General features: G+C 37.1%; 1 protein-coding gene across 2 annotated transcripts; it reads right to left on the minus strand.

Moving 5' to 3' along the window:
• Window positions 1–227: 227 nt before the first annotated feature.
• Window positions 228–6,733, minus strand: LOC115968541 (chloride channel protein CLC-e). 2 transcript variants are annotated; one of them, XM_031087954.1, is made up of 7 exons: window positions 6,132–6,733; window positions 5,606–6,029; window positions 4,821–5,021; window positions 2,733–3,199; window positions 1,535–2,044; window positions 829–1,037; window positions 228–706 (listed from the first exon to the last, which is right to left on the minus strand). In XM_031087954.1, exons 1-7 carry the CDS (start codon window positions 6,546–6,548, stop codon window positions 625–627), a joined length of 2,310 nt encoding a protein of 769 aa, XP_030943814.1. In that variant the 5' UTR covers window positions 6,549–6,733; the 3' UTR covers window positions 228–624. The 2 variants fall into 2 exon arrangements, with proteins under 2 accessions (XP_030943814.1, XP_030943815.1); XM_031087955.1 differs by having other exon boundaries at window positions 829–1,034; window positions 1,532–2,044.
• Window positions 6,734–17,199: the final 10,466 nt, after the last annotated feature.

The raw sequence follows: 17,199 nt of genomic DNA on the forward strand, positions 1-17,199 counted from the left end.
GCAATCCTTTATTGTTGATTAACAGGTGCATATGATGAGTACTGCAACTGGGTTTGGCATGAGAATTGAGATATCTCCACCTAAGTTAGCTGGCACTGTCTATAATAAAAGACTAGGACTATTGGCTATATTTGCTGCCACCATGTGATATATGTGGTGCTTTGGTCCCTTTGTTTTCGGAATTTTGTAAATTCACAATTGTATTGCAAGTTATGCAAGCAAAGGCCTACAAGAAAACCATGATAGCTCGTTAAAGGGGAAACCATATTTGGAATGAGCTCTATTCCGGTAGTTGACACAAGCTACTTTGGCTTTATAATCATCTCAAATCTCAATACCCTTCGAAGAGTCCTAACCAAAATCTCTCTATTAATTTCCGTCCATGGATTGTATATAAAAGCTCTTCACCTGAATATATTATACAACCAAAATGGTCGGAGAGTCCCAACCTTTAATGATTCTGGAGATTCAACATAATGTGCAATAACCTTTTTGACCATATCTGATTAGGCAAGAACCGGGCATGTGCCTTTGTGAGCTGGACTGAGAGCCTGGGAATGGATAGCCAAGAATCATATGATATCTAGTTGTCAGGTATTCTTGTTTATCTTTGCAAATATTACGCTAGACATACTCATCTTCCTCAATTAGTGACTGTGTTTCTAATGTGGAATAATAGCTGAGGGATTCTCTGGTTGCTTGAGCTCTGCAACCACCACAATAAAGGTCAGCAAACATGAAACAGATACAAAAAATTATTCATCGTTTTTTTTTTTTATATAAAAAAATTGTCAGTGTGAAGATCGAGTCAAAATTTGATAACCAAACCTGCAAGTTAGATTGATACATTCAGCATCTAAGAGGCCAACTGGGTGCCCTCTGCAATCTTCAACATGCTCTTTAACAACTGGAACTTGACTCATTCCATACTTGTTCATAGAAATTTGAGCAGAAAGAAGATCCATGCTGGGTGTAGCAGTCCATGGGACTCGACATATTTCCCCATCCAAAGAACACATTTCAGATACTGAAAGCCCCTGTAACGGAAGTAACAAGCTAGTCAATCTCACATGGTGTCATGGTGCAAAGATAAATTTACTCATTTATAGTTGAGAAACTCAAGACACATTTTGGATCAGCATTATAAATTTGCAATTAAGCGGGTTTTCAATTTTATGTCTATAGTGCCTTTGATTTATTGTGCATTATAGGTTTACACAAAAACTCGTAATTTTCAGATATTGCCCAAGTATTTTCAGAAGTACCATGCTACATTCATTCATTTTTAATTATGGCTACCTTTTTCAACTTTCTGATTGTTTTGGAATTGGACTTCAATCTAAAAGTCATGATAAATTGTTACCATTTTCCCTTCTCTTTCCTCTCCTGATTAGTTTTGAGTTCATATAACTAATGTTTACCCTGTTTCTCACTCTACATATAACTAATCAAAAATTTTATTTCCCCTCAACTTGATTTCTGTAAGGCTCAATGCCTCGAAAAATTTTAAAGTAGTGGGACAAGTGACATTTACCTTTGGTCTTTCACTTCTTTCTTTAAAATTTTTGCTGAACACTTCAATTTCTCCAAGTGTCAGTAAACCAATCAAAATATTACTTTCGTCAACAATCATTGCGCAGGACTGCTTCTCTGCAAGCATGAGAGTCACTGTATCTTTAAGTGAAGTGCTCATAAAGACAGTGACATATCTTGTTCTCATGGCTTCCGAAACGGAAATTCCCATTTCTAACTCCTTAGCTTCAATATCAGAACCATTTACACAAAGTGAACTTTCAATTTCACAAAGATCACTAATATAAGATGCTTTTGTAGTGAGTTGTTTTGTATTAGAACTATCTAGCTTGAGTTTTTTAATCTCCTTGACGTCTCTTCTCCTTGTCTGTCCAGAAGTAACCCATGAAGATAATCCTACAGCTCCAAGTAGAGGTAGAACTATCCGATAGTCCTGTGTCAATTCAAAAAGCAATAGAACTGCAGTGAGAGGTACCTGACACACCCCTGCAAGAGTAGCAGCCATTCCAACCTGCAAATAGTTCCCCATGGATCAGCTAGATAATGATATATTCTAATAACAATAAAAGGTAGAAAAAGTCTAATTTTAGTCCCAAAAATGCTACATCTTTTGTAGACAGAAATTATATTAAAATGAGGTCCATAAACCAGTTTTGAGCCAACAACCTATGTTAACACTTAGCCCTATCGAAATCCATGCTTTAACATAAATCCTAATTCAAGATGCCTTATCCCATATGTTGCTCATGTCAGTAATATATTATGCATGCAAAATTTACAGCTGATTTTCAAGGAAAAACTTCTTAAAAGGGGAAAATAACATGCATAAAATCTTGCTTATAAGTTATCCATATATACCTAAAGAACAGGAAATAAACAGCATTTTCTTTTAAAGCTTCCAAAGTAGATGGCCTGGGGCATGTTTTTATTAATCACAGTTGAAAATGGACAGTCATGAATGTTGAATTTTTAAATTGCATTTGAGATTCTCCACCATTCTTACCTGCTTCTTTTGTTGGCTAAAATAACAAAAACAAAAGAAAAATGAAAAATAGCTACTTCCAGAAGCAAAGTAGGTTTGTGTACTGGATGATCATGGAAAAATTGTATCCTGTAGAACACTTCAAATATATGCCAGAACTCAAAATATCATAGGTAGACTAATATCTTCCTCAGATGAAAATGACATAGAGCAGTACCAGTCCATATGCTTGTGGTGATGCCACTTCCAAGATGGAGGGAGGAATCATAGAATTGGACTGAGCAACTGCCAAACTGATGAATTTCCCATATGCCATTCCTGTTGCAGCACCAATAAAGAGGGATGGCGCATAGTAGCCTCCTACTAATCCAGAGGCCCGGCACAAAGAGGTTGCTACTATCTTGACTGCTACCAACTGAACCAATATATCAGCTGACAAACCTTTCACAAAAGGACGAGATTCCAACAAAATGTCAACATTCTGAAAGCCCCAGTAAAGGATTTCTGGATATGCCAAGGCTATCAACCCAACGGTTATGCCACCCATTACAGGGAACAGGGCTCTTGGTATGCCAAAGGAATTGTGAATATTGTCAACAATTACCAACATGTATGACGTGCACCTAGATAAGGCCAATGAAACTAAGCCGCATAGGATACCCAGCAACAAATAAAGTGGGAGCTCTGAAAGACAATTAAAATAGCTTTTATAATAAACATCTTACTGTTCAGATAAATACTTGATAGCACCTGTAGAAACACTGAGGCTGTATTTTTGGAAAAATATCCATGTAATAGAATGAATGAATGTAGTTCTCCTAACAACATTGAACATGAAGATGGCACTTGGTATATGCAATTCAAAACTTAACCTCTGACTAACTAATGGATTAAAGAGTGGAAACGATATTCAGTAGAGAAAATCATGCTTATCATTGAAGCATGGACTAAAATGATTAAAGCAATACCAATTCCTTTAAGCAAGTATTTAAAAATCAATCGATGCCAGTAAGGTGAAGAAGGAAGTGACTCCAATGGGCTAATGGCAGAAGATGTGGTGATGGCCATAGCAGTAGTTGCTGTGGCAATGATGGTGTAGTAACAGTTGCAATAGTCTTAGCTGTAGAGGATATACAAAATCAATGGTGGTAGTGGTTGTGGGGGGACGTGATTCATAACATTTGGAATTTGGTTGGCTTCAACCTTCACCCAAGACTTTCTCATCAATGGACTACTAGCATATGGGAAGGACTGGGATTTTTTATGTATTCATTATCTCTATGATGTTTATGGACATGCAAAGAGAAACACTATTCTTCATTTGGTTCTAAAAATTTAAGGAACTTCACTGAAGAAGACAAGAATCAATTCGATCAGTCATCCCAAATGAAGTCCAAGTGAAACGAGAGAGAGAGAGAGAGAGAGAGAGAGAGAGAGAGTCATAGAAAATGCATTTTATGTACAATATTCATAATGCAAAACAACACCCTTATTTGTTTCTTTAGAGCAGAGCTTAATATACAGTTTGATTTAAGTATTCGTCAATTCACCTATTGTCTACTTTAAATTAGATCATGTCAGAGCAAGGATAAAATCCAGGCACAGACAACCTGAGTTGTTCACTTCCGAAACTAGCCCGGCATGCCTATATACTCTAAACAGAAACACATATTTGACATATTAGGACTAAGAATATTAAGGTGGGTTGACATTTTATTTCTGAAATATTTTACTGTGACAAGTGGGGATCAGCTAGGTGAAATCTTAACTAAAAGAAACTGCCTGTTTTTCTATTCGTCATAGACTAGGCAAAAGCTGAACAGGTGAGATATGCATGCACCAACTAACAGTTCTAGGGTTTTACTCATCTGTTGGAAACTATATAAATGTTTACGGACATACGTATATATGTTTAAGACTAAAATAGAATTTTGGATATTGCTATTTCCTTTTCTTCATCTCCTCTCAGTTCTTCATTTGACTTGTTAAAACCCTGGTATAGAACATCTGATCCCCAAATAGAAGCTGAAACTTAGGTAGAACATCTGGTCCCCATTAGATGTATTGAGGTACTTATACTAATTTCAATGAGAGGAAGGAGGCTGGTAATGACGCACGTGCAGGCACACCCTCTTTGTCATGCTGGCAAAGGCAGATGTGGAATGAAAGAATTTTCCAATATTAAAGTGACCAAAATAAAAATAGGAATTGATGCCTGCTACAGCAAAGACGTGGCAGACAGTACATTTAGTAACTTAAGTGTGTGCTTCTGTGTGTTGTGTTCAACACAGCATTTATATATTACCACTGGGTGAGCGGAAGTCATATTCTGGGACCTTAAATGCCGGTTCAGAACCAAGACCAACTTCTGAAACTACAGAAGCAATCACAGCGCTAAGTATAACCATGGAAGTGGTATTTGTAAGTGATACAGAAGGCTCTTTTGGTGATGGCCACAACACTGACTCTACAGCAAAAAAACAACCAGCGAAAGCAGCATTGAACCCTGTGTAAGCAAAAATGAAGTTCAGTAACCCAAATTAGATAATGATAAATCGGTAGCATGAGAACATTGCTTGCTACATAGTTGGTCAATCAACATATCATCAGTACGTTAATGATCATAAAATGAAACAAAAAAAGCAAATCACGAGACATAGAAAAGATCTTTCTTGTTCCAACAATGCTACATACACAATAAATTTCACAGCTATTGAGGTGTGGCAAATTGTGATTTGTGTAACATCACTTTTATTGGGATAATGAGTAACATCACTTTTATTATATGCCAATTACAACCTACAACCTCGGCAGTTATGAAAAATGTTGTGTGATTAAACTTATTGTTCTTGATCGCTTAGATTTACAGAATGTTAGCAAATGGTATTATATGGTAATTTTAGGAATCACACTACCAAACAATTTCTTTCTATTTGGCAATAAAATGCAGATTTTCATGCATAGGAATTTGCAAAAAGACATAGGTCTTGTGATACCAAAGTAGAATTCAGAGTAGATAAACAAATTTAAGAAAGTTTTTAATAATGACGTATACTGTGTAAAAAAAAAAAAAGAGGAGAAATGACGAACCAGAAGAGATTCCAGCGGCTGATCCGGCAGCAACAAGGGAGAGGTTTCTGTGGGGATATTTGTCGAACAAAGTGGCAACACCCTTGGCAATGGAAGTGCCTATCTCAACACTAGGACCTTCGGGGCCCAAGGAATTGCCAGTGCCGAGAGTGGCACAAGCAGAGAGGGTCTTTATGAAAGGTCGGAAGGCAGCCTTAAGATGATTAGATAGGGAAGATGAAGATGAAGAGTGTTGGTGTTGGTCCAGAAGAGAAGGAACATGCTCAGTAGTAGTTTGAAGCAGAGTCAATAAGGTAACAATGAAGCCACCAGAAGCAGGGACCAAAATGACTTGCTTCCATATGAGTTGAATGGGTTCTTCTCTCAACCAGGACGCACCTCGTGAGGGAATCCCATCCCAGCAAAACTCACGTATCTCATGAACCTTCAATTAATTAATTAATTAATCTAGTACAGTACAGTAGTAGTAAATTAAAAAAAGAAAAAAAGAAAAAGAAAAAGAATGAAGTTAGTGTGAGCTACATACAGTGTTATTGAAGAGAACGACAGCGATGCCGGTAAGAAGACCAACCAAGCATGAGGAGATTATTGTTGCCGAATTATTAGTTTCTTTCACAGGAGTTGTAGTTGTTTCTGGTTCGTCGTTATCATTGTCATCTGATTCGGATTCGGATTCGGATTCGGACTGTCCAGTTTGAGGAGGCGGCAGAGCATAAGGATTAAGATTAGGAAACACAAACCCAAACCCTGTCCTCCTCCTCCTCCTCCTCCCCCTGGATTTGGTACAGCTGAATAATAATAGTAATGAGTTTTTGTGTGAAATTTTGTAAGCACCTGGAAATGGAAGCAACTCATAATATCTCTGATTCAAATTCAGGAAGCGCGTTGGCGTTGGCGTTGGCGTTGGCGTTGCACTTTGCACATTCCAAACTCCCCATTGCATTATCTTCTTCTACTCTCTTATTTATTAACACCTCTCTCTCTCTCTCTCTCTCTCATCAGTCATCTCTTCTCTTCTCTCTCTCTCTATATATAATACACACTTATTTAGCCCTTAATTTATTAATTCTCAATAATATTAATGGATTCGTACAGACAGACCACTGTACTACACTACTGGCAAGTTGGAACCAAAAACTAACAGCCTTGTAACTAAAAACTAACGACCATATCCATATCTTAGTAAAAAAAAAAAAAAACTAGGTTACTGTTAAGTTACGTGGTCTGACCCCACTCACGGAGGCTTGCATGCTTATATTATTATAATAATTATAATTATTTTACATTATCAATCACAATTCCCAAATAGAGGAGGAATTATTGTTTTAGATATTTCTACAACTCACGGTGTTCTCATATAAATGTGGATGAAAAAATCTTTTCCCACACTCCTTATTAAATAATCCTGTACACGTTGCCAATGTGGCATTGCCACATGTTTTCCTCCATAAATATTAAACCACGTCACTATCTTCATAACCAAAAAGCCATTAACAAATACAATACAAATTCATTGTTTCCCCTCTCCATACTAAGGTTTTCATACCCAGACCGTTCATCGAACTGTAAAAGGAAGAGATTTAAGATTTTTGAGGACGAACCGAGGTCGAACTGGGGTCTAACTGTGATGACGTCATAATTAATTAAAGCCTAAATATAGATATTAAATTTATAGAACTAGCAAAATTGACTAATATATCTATATATGTGAGGGAAATTTAATGATTTTTAAGCATATATTTAATAGTTAAATAAGAAAGTTAATAAAATAAAATAATAACCATGAAAACATTAAAATTTATGATTAATTTTTGAAGTAAAGTTGAATATCTTTGAAGAATTTTAATTATAATTTTTTTTTTATTCCTTGTAAGATATGGATAATTTAATTAAGTAGAATAAAATTGCTACCTGATTATCATAGAAAAACAACACTAGTTGAGAATTAGAAACCTCTAAGTCCTTAAGTAGAGCTAGTAACCAAACAACTTTACACACAGTCACTGCCATGGCCCTATACTCTACCTCTGCAGATGACCTAGATACAATGGACTACTTCTTAGACTTCCATGAGATCAAAGAATCTCCCAAGAAAATGCAGTAACTAGTAGTGGACCTTCTGGTATCCACACAAACTGCCCAATTTGAGTTTGTGAAGGCCTTTAGGTGAAGATTTGATTTAGAAGATAGGAAAACCCCTTGACCTGGACTTCCTTTTATGTACTATAAAGCCTTACAGGCCGCATCTAGATGAGGTTTTCTTGGCTTATCCATAAATTGACTAAGCTTATGGACTGAGTAGGTTATATCAGGTCTAGTGATTGTGAGGTACAACAATCTCCCAACTAATCTATAAACACCTGGATCAGGTAGAAGCTCACCTTCAAACTTACTCAACCTCATATTCTGCTCCATTGGAACTTTAGCAGGCTTGTAGCATGTGAGACTTGCATCTTTCAATATCTCCAATGCATATTTCCTTTGGCAATGGCTTATCCCTTCATCTAATCTAGCCACTTCCAAGCCAAGGAAAAATTTTAGATTGCCAAGATCTTTTAACTTGAATTGCTAATCCAAAGATTACTTAAGATTCTAACTACTTGAACATCATTACTAGCTATTAGGATGTCATCCACATAGACAAGCAATGCTATGAATGAACTTTTAGAACTCGTAGTAAAGTGTGAGTAGTTTGACTTGGATTGTTGAAAGCCACATTCCAAAATAGTACTTGAAAACTTAGAATACCACTGCCTAGAAGCCTGTTTAAGTCCATACAAGGACTTATTGACCTTGCAAACTAACCCCCCCTGGTTGTAAAAACCATGAGATAGCTACAGATACACATCTTCATGGAGTTCAACATGAAGGAAGACATTATTGGCATCTGATTGAGTCAAATGCCAACCCTTCACAACAGAGATAGCAAGAAGAGCTCTGGCAATGGCCATTTTGGCTACAGGAGAGAAGGTTTTTGTGAAATCCAGACTTTCTTGTTGAGTAAACCCCTTTGCAACCAATCTGGTTGTGTACCTCTCTATGGTGACTTATGCTTGATCTTGTACACCCATTTGCATCTATGGAATTCTTGTTGGGTGGCAAATGAGTAAGCATCCAGGTATTGTTAAACTCTAATGCTAAAATTTTAGCTGATATAGCCTCTTGCCATTTAAGATCCTTAATAGCCTCATGATAAGATTGGGGCTCAACAACATTTGTAATAAGAGAACATAAAAAATAATAGGAAGGGGACAATTTGGAAGAATCAAGATAATGAGAGATAGGATAAGGAGTACTTGAGTTGATGAAGGAACTGGAATGAGTAGACTTGTCACAAGTAATAGCACTACATTTATTAAGTTGCAAATAAAAAGGAGGTTTAGATGTTCTTTGAGACCTTTTGAGAGGTGGTGGAGAGGAAGAAAGAATAGGAATAGAAGGAACTCAATCAAGAGATGTAGGAAGAGAACTAGGTTTAGCAAGAATAAGATTAGCAGTACCAATTGCAATATCTGCAGAATTGGTATGCAATGAAGCTGGAGAAGAGGAAGGTAGATGTGAAGAGTGAATTAGGATTAACATTAGCAACTGAATAAGAATTGGACACCATTAGAGCTGTTAGAACTCGATTTCTAAGACCAAAACAAAATTGTAATAGAATTGAGAGAGAGAGAGAGAGAGAGAGAGAGATTGGAAAATATTTGAAAAAAAAATGTATTTAATTAATTGCATAATCATTTATACTAACAATATTTATATACACTAAGTACAAAACTAACTAACTAACTCAATCCAATTAGTTATAGCACGTGTGAACATAGTCCACGTGTATGTACATGTGTGAATTAATTAAAACACTAAACTACTTGCAGTGTACACTAGCTTCCGTCGTTTAGGTGTTGCTTGTGTCATTTAGCTACAGACTTAGTCTTCAATACTAACTCTTGCTCCTAATCCTTTTCTTCTATCTTGTTCTAATGTTTAGAGCTTTTATAGAGGATAAAAAGGAGGAGGTGGCCAACAAAGAGAAGATCCAAAAAATTTAGGTAAGAAGAACAAGAGAGAGAAATAGTGAGAGTAAGAGCTTGTATTTTCCTCTAGAACAATCACTTCTACCTCAAGAAATCGATTTTTATCAACTCAAGTGTCTTTTTCTGTTATCTTTGCCTTCAATTTCTTAACTGGTCTTCCCATTGTGGAATAAAATCCCTTTTTAGTTAGAAATGAGTTGTGTTGATTAAGAGCCCAAATACTGCTTTCTTTGAATTTTGTTTTTGACCTCCACACATAGCATGTCAAAAAATTTACTGTATTCATGAGTTTTTAGGTGGTGGAGTTGAGGCATTGTCTAAGTCACTCTCTTGAGACGATACATGTTATCTAAGGAATCTCCGGTATAGTAGACTAACAAGATTATGCATGCCGCCTCTAGGATACAACAGTCTAGTCACCTTACTGATTATCCTTACAAGCTTACATAGCTTGTCTGATGTTGACATCCCATTTTGCAATCTGCATTTAACCTCACATGGAGGGTAAAAAGGTAATTTCACCTTGAAAATAGGCATCTTAATTGTGGCCACTAGATCCTTAAGTTCATTTCATCAAAATGATCTTGATGTTGTAATGATCAAATCGACTGGTCATGAGCCTTAATCGAACCATCAAATTGAAAGTTATTATCAAATCAAGTTTTAATAGCTGAGATGCACTATTACAAATTGAGTCCGACAATATATGATTATGAACAATTGATTCCAATTGGTTATAATTATAATCAATTTGAGATTAATGACATGTCGTAATTTGATCAGCTAGGACTACATTTTATGGTAAGGTTGCACACACTTAATTAATTGGATAGTCAAACATTAATTATTCAATGAGTAATTTGTGTAATTATCTTCTAATTAGGGTAAATTTGAAACTAATTAAGTTTGAAATGGTAGTAATTGGAGCCTATTAATGTTAATTGGAAACTAAGGCTGCGTTTGGTTGGATGTAAAATATTTTCGGGAAAGGAAAATATTTTCAAGTGTTTGGTTGCATTCCAAAAAATATTTTGGAAAAAATTTTCTGGTGTTTGGTTGTATTCTTGAAAATGCTCTAGAAAACCCATTTTTATCATCTTTCTCACATTTTCTCACATTTTCTCAGCTTTCAAACAAATATATCATCAAATCCAACAAAACCCAAATTCTCAATACCCAACAAATGGTGCGACGATTCGGCAGGACGATCTCGGGTTTGACGAATGGTGCGACGATTTCTAGGTTTGCGATGATCAGTGGCGAATGGGTTTGACAATTTTTAGGTTCACGACGATCGGTGACGAATGGGTTTGACGATTTTTGGGTTCGCGATCTGAGGAATGGGTTCGACGGCGCGATCTCTCTCTCTCTCTCTCTCTCTCTCTCTCTCTCTCTGTTTGCGCATCTGAGTCCTTCCTTCTCTCGCTCTCTCTCTTTCTCTCTCTCTCTTTGGGCATTGCTCGACGAACAAGCTTGGTCTTAGGTTTTCTAGGTTCGTCAGAGCTCTTGGATGTGGATCGATCTCGCCTTCGCCGGTGCTGGGGTGCTGGTGCGATCTCTCTTCCTTGCTGTCTCTCTCTCTCTTCTATTTTCCTGGGGCGGAAGTGATTTGAAGTGAAAATGAGAACATAAATTATTTTCTGCCCTCTCAGCCTTATTTTACGGTCAAACTGAAAACATTTTCAGTTTGACCAAATTTTCAATAACAGCCAAACATCCACTTTTCCGGAAAAGTATTTCCAGAATCAGTTTGAAGCCAAAACAAATGGAGCCTAATTTGGGACCTATTAATGTTAATTGTACTGAAATTATTTTCTAACAAATTACCTCTGCTCACCATTTCATTGATATCTCTCAGAATATTTTGAATCTGTAAGTGAGGTTAATTTTTCCAAAAACTAGACATTTGGGACTTCAATTTGAGCACAAGAACGAGGCAATTCTAATCAGAATTGAGTAAGATATGATTTTTTGAATTTGGCTTTGCGAGCTGTTACAGTAGCTACGAGAAAAATCGAATTTTGCTTTCTCATCGTTCCCACCAATCTCTACATTCAATACACCAACTATCCCCAAAGTCTGAAATAAGGTCTAGGTTCATAATTCCTTTTGATTCTTTGTCAACCCTCACTAAATGACCTTTCATTCATATTTTTTCCACTACTACTATATAAACCCCCATTCTCCTCCATTCCAAGACACACAAAAACCCCTTCTCTTTCCCTCTCTTGAGTTCTACTGAAATAGAGTAATCTTGTCATATCTTGGTCTTTATGCAACTCAAGATATTGAGTGAGACTTACTTTTCCTCTCTTAGTTCTTCTTTTCTACTCTACCCTCAGGACTTCCACCAAGAGCCTTCTCCTCTACTATGTGGATTTTGCATGCAAGTATAATCTCTATCCTTAACTCATTTTTCATGTTGCTATAATGTTAATTTAAGATTAGAGCATGCTAATGTTTATTTAAATTCCTTGAATATGTTTGAATGTTCTTAAATGTTCTTATGTGTTCTTCACATATTCTTGATTGTTCAACACATGTTAATGCATAACACTAGATTTGATCTTAAATCTACATAAAAAATATGAAAAAGATGTTTGTTTTATAATTCTATTAAATTCTTGAATCTAAGATATCACTATCCACACACATTCACTAGAATTTATTTTTCAATCCAAATGCAATGCTTAATAAATTTAATTAGGGTTTATTACATGCACACACATCAAATTCAACATGCAAATTGATTGACATATTGGATGATATGATATGAATGTTGGCCACTATAGTCTAGAAGACCGGTTTCAACGGGCAAGGTGGGTGCCTAACACCTTCCCACCTTGTAACATAGCCTCCGAGTTTCAGAGGTTGATAGATCAATACTTATCCATGTAATTTTCAATTTCTAAATTGTAACTAGGAAACAAAGCCATGTATTTTATCTTAAATTGTATCTAGAACCAAAGCCATGTAATTTTCTACGATAAATGTAAGTTCAATTTCAAATCAATAAAATGATGAATTTTTCAATTATAGTTTTTCTTATTTTTTTCCAATAATTAAATAAGTGGTGACTCCATTGTAAGATCCTTAATCTGAAGGGGAAAATATAATCAATCGAGCCTCCATTTTGAGATGCAATAACACGACTCCACCCATTCATGTGGGTTTGGCCCGCCATAAAAAATGGGCCGAGGGTGCAGTCTCTCACATTTGATCAAAGCTTTAAATATAATTTTCTTTTACCCAAAAATATAGAATTATGAAGATAATATATTTTTCAAAGTAAGAAGAAGAAGAAGAAGAAGCAAAGAAGATTAGCACTAACTTTCTTTCTATACTTTTTCTATATATCGTTCATTGGCTGGACATGAAGGCCTCTAACTATGCTAAGTAATTAATTCATTTGAAATCAAATATATATATATAAAAGCAGAGACCTCATGCAGAAGTGCATGAGCTCTTGCTATGTGGCATTCTAATATTTCATTTAGCATTTTTTAACCTCTTTTCATTAAGTTTTTTTAATTGTTATCTAAAAGAGCACATTAACTTTTTTTTAACTGTTATCTAAAAGATGGGTTATAGTTCAAAATTAAATTAAAATCAAACCAAACTTTATGAAAAGCCCAAGTAAAAGAAAATAAAGATAAAAGTGTTATATAATATTGTGGGCTTATTTCAATTCTAAACTTATGAGGTTCTGCCAAGTGGCGCATTCTATGCAAAGAAAATTGAAATATTCTCAATTGCCACATCAGAGATAAGAACAAATTAAAATATTGACTTTTTGTTTCATTTAATTCAATGCTTCAAGACTTTCCTAATTAAAAAATAAATATTCTTTGTATCCTTTGATTCAATATTTCAAGTCTTTTCACCCTTCACACATACCCTCAAAACTCTTTACATTTTAATTTACCATTTCACCTCTTGCACTTCTAGCCCATTATATATACCTACTCATAGCCCTTCATGTAATCTCATGTTAAATACACATAGACCAGAAATGATGTCATTTACTTTCAATCTTTCGACGACCCCTACCTAGCTCTAACTTTGTTATTTCATCTAATCTTAACCTGCATGAGTTGGCTACAACCAAGGAAAGAAGGCTTGCAATTTATATTGAGTGACAATGGCAATTACAATTTTCATGTTAAGGTCGAACGTTGTGGATTTATAGATTTTATAAATGATGTAATTAACTGTGGGTGTTTGGAATGTGTATTTTGTTCTAGAATTAAGGAGGAAAAAAAAGGCACATTCTATATCAATTTTTATTCTATAATATTCCTCCAAAGTTGTTGTTGTTGTTTTTTTTTCCCCTCTCATTACTTCAATTGAATAATTATAATGGATATGTACGTGTATGCAATTTATAATTGTTGGTTTTTATGATGAACTCATTACTAATAAAGTTTTATAACAATTTTGCTATAATACATATACAACATTCTCCAAAACCATCTTACATAAAATATTACAATATTATCTATGCATCGTATGGACAACTTACTAGTTCATTTTAATGGTCATAATGCTATTAAAAACAAATAGCCCATATTAGAACATGTTGATCATAATAATATACCAACATTGTATATGTGATGTTTTGACCTCCCATTAAAATAACAAATGTTTATATATACCAATGATTTCCATATAAAAAAAATGCCAAATGCTTGTAAAGTAAATGGAAGGAAAAATATATAACAAATGAATATGGCTAATGGTGATGCCGAAAAAGTCACCAATGAGCCACAGATACTTGCACACTCGAAATAGCACCTGCACAACACAAAAGAGAAGAACTTGCAGAGAGCACCAGTGTGGTGCCAGCCAAATACCCTCCGAAGGTCAAGTTAGAACTTCTCGCAACTCTAGAGTGCTAGAGAGGGGTAAATTATGTGTACCTTGGTTAGTGAGGGTATTGGGGCTTTTATAATAGCAGAGGGTTAACCTCTTTTCCTTGGATTAGAAGTCTTTTCCTTATAGGAGTCTTCTTGGGCGTATTTGGCGGAACCCTTTTCTTATAGGAATCCCTTTGAGTAGCACCAAACGTGGAGAGTAAGACATTTCCTTATATAGGCAATCGTGGGTAGCAAGCAATTCTACATCAAAGTCGTCAACTTATTCCATCCCCTTCAGTTTTAATGGCGTCAGCATATTGATGGTGTCAGCCCTTGGGCACGCCTTGCGGACTCCCCACAATGCCCCTTCCAGATCTCCCTTCATCGATACCTATCAGTGGAAGCCAACGGGTTTAACCACAACCGTCAGCTTTAGGCCCTGTCGCTTTAGCCGTCAGCTTGTGTCTTAGCATGAGTAAGCATTATTTTTATCCTTATCAATTGCTCCCTACTCCATATCCTCGTCATTTTAGACTGACGGGTTATGGAGTTAAGTTTTTATTGGCTAACTATCTTTTGGTCCAGGAGAGCGGGAAAATCATTTATGGGTGATTCCTCGAGCCGCCAGTCATTTAATGCTTCGAATACGTGGCGCACTCTCGTTGGCTTCGTTTCTGGACGAGGGCGTTGCTTCGTTTCCCGTGCATTTTTCCTCCTATATATACCGTGCATCCTTCTCCTCATTCCTATATTTCAATCCTTGCTAATTCTTGAGAGAGAGAGATCATCACCTTTGCTTTTGTCAACTTTGTCGATTTGTCATTTGTTGCCAACGCCGTCACTTTTAAAGCCATTCCTTCCTCCAAGGTTCATTTACTTGTAAGTTCTTTTTTCTTCTTTCTTTGCATTTTTGCTCTAGCTAAACAATTTTTAGTGAGGACGTCAATTTAGGTAATTAGAATGGATCCGTCACTTGTAGGTAGTCAGATGTCAAGTGATGCGTCGAGTGAACAGTCGTCAGTCCGCGATGGAGCGGGCTACGATGAAGTTTTTGGTTCAGGTCAAGAGTCCAACGGCTTTTCTGGGTCGTTAGAAAGGGAAACAGCAGCCCAGTCTCCTGGCAATGATGTAGAAGATTACGTTGAGGGAGTTGAGGAAGTAGTAGGTGAAGATGAAGGGGAGGGAGAAAGTGACGGAGATGAGGACGAGGATGAGGGTGACGAGGAATCCTATGAAGAGGCTTCACTGAGTCCCGGAGGAAACCGTCCCTTCATCCTTCCCAAGGATTGGGCTATTAACAAATTTTTGCCAAAAATGAGTGACAGGGTTTTTAAGGAATTACGTACCCGTTTCCAAATCCCTAACCACATCTCAATCCGTCTCCCTAGGAAAAAGGAAAAAAACTATATGACGCCGTGCTTGCTGCTGGACTAAGGCTACCACTGATGGCTTTGTACCGTCAGCTAGTTGACTTCATGGGGATATCCGTCAGCCAGATTGCCCCCAATGCTTGGAGGACTTTTATTGGAGTGGAGGTTTTGTGTGGCCGTCTGAGTGATGGGAACCGTCAACTTTCCTTAGACGAGTTCTTCTACTGCTACAAACCTCGTCAGATTGTTTCATCTAAAGGAACTTACCATTTTTCCGTCTGGGAGAAGGACTTAAGACTTGTATCTAACATGCCAGATTCCAACAGAATTTGGAAAAGTAGATACTTTTTCATTGAGGAGTCTGATTGGGTATACCGCTCAGAAGAGTGGGTTACCATGCCTCGTGGTTTTGATAATACTTGGGCACTAGTTAAAGCTTCAGGTTTTAACACAGACAACTTTTATTTTGCCTTTAACACCGATAGCTTTTAGCTTTTTATTGCTCCATTTAGTGTTTTAATGTTGTCGTTTTGTCTCTTTTTTTCAGCCTGCACCCTTCCACTTATAACTGACGAGTAGGAGGCAATCATTCGTTGGGTTCTTGAAATCCCATTGGAGCAATGAAAGTGTAGGGACTTGATTACCCTTGACACTATTCATTTGTATTGCGGGGTTCCAGAGCCGACGGTTGAAGCTCGTAGGTTGGACAAATTTTCTCGTCAACGTGAGTAGACTCTTTATTGCCTCCATCAGTTTACTCATCCCGTCTGTTGTACTAACGTTAGTTATTTTGTGTAGAGATGGAATCTGCTAAACAAAGGGTGAGGGCTGCCGCGGCCCGCAAAAAGGAGGAGAAGAAGGCGAAGGAAACAGAAGGGGGACCCTCGTCAGCCCCCAAGACCGTCTCTAAGGTCTCGAAAAGGAAGCCCGACGAGAAGGACAACCGTCCTACCAAAAAGGCTGCCGTCACTCTAGGGGACGTGCCTCCGAAGAGGAAGTCACCCCTTAAGTCAAGCCATGGTGTGGGTAAGGGGGTACTGACTTCCTTTGGTCCTGTCATTGAGGGACCTCGTTGCCTTCTGACCCTTAAGGACTATGCTGTTGAGGAAGTGGGGTCCTTCATAAAGCCGACGGATATAGGGCCTTGCGATCTATTAGGGACGGAGGACTTAGGGGCGTCGTCTCTTTTCGACCTTGCTAGGGTATGCTTGCTTCCTCAGGTTATGTTGGTTCCGTCTCTTTTTGATTCACTTGACTGACACCTGTATCTTTTTCAGGCCTTGGTGCATGTTACGGCCCTTTAGGATCGTTGTGTTGCCAAGGGGGGGGGATTGTCA

The sequence above is a fragment of the Quercus lobata genome, chromosome 11 (assembly GCF_001633185.2).
Source record: "Quercus lobata isolate SW786 chromosome 11, ValleyOak3.0 Primary Assembly, whole genome shotgun sequence".
In the NCBI taxonomy this organism is placed as follows: Eukaryota; Viridiplantae; Streptophyta; class Magnoliopsida; order Fagales; family Fagaceae; genus Quercus; species Quercus lobata.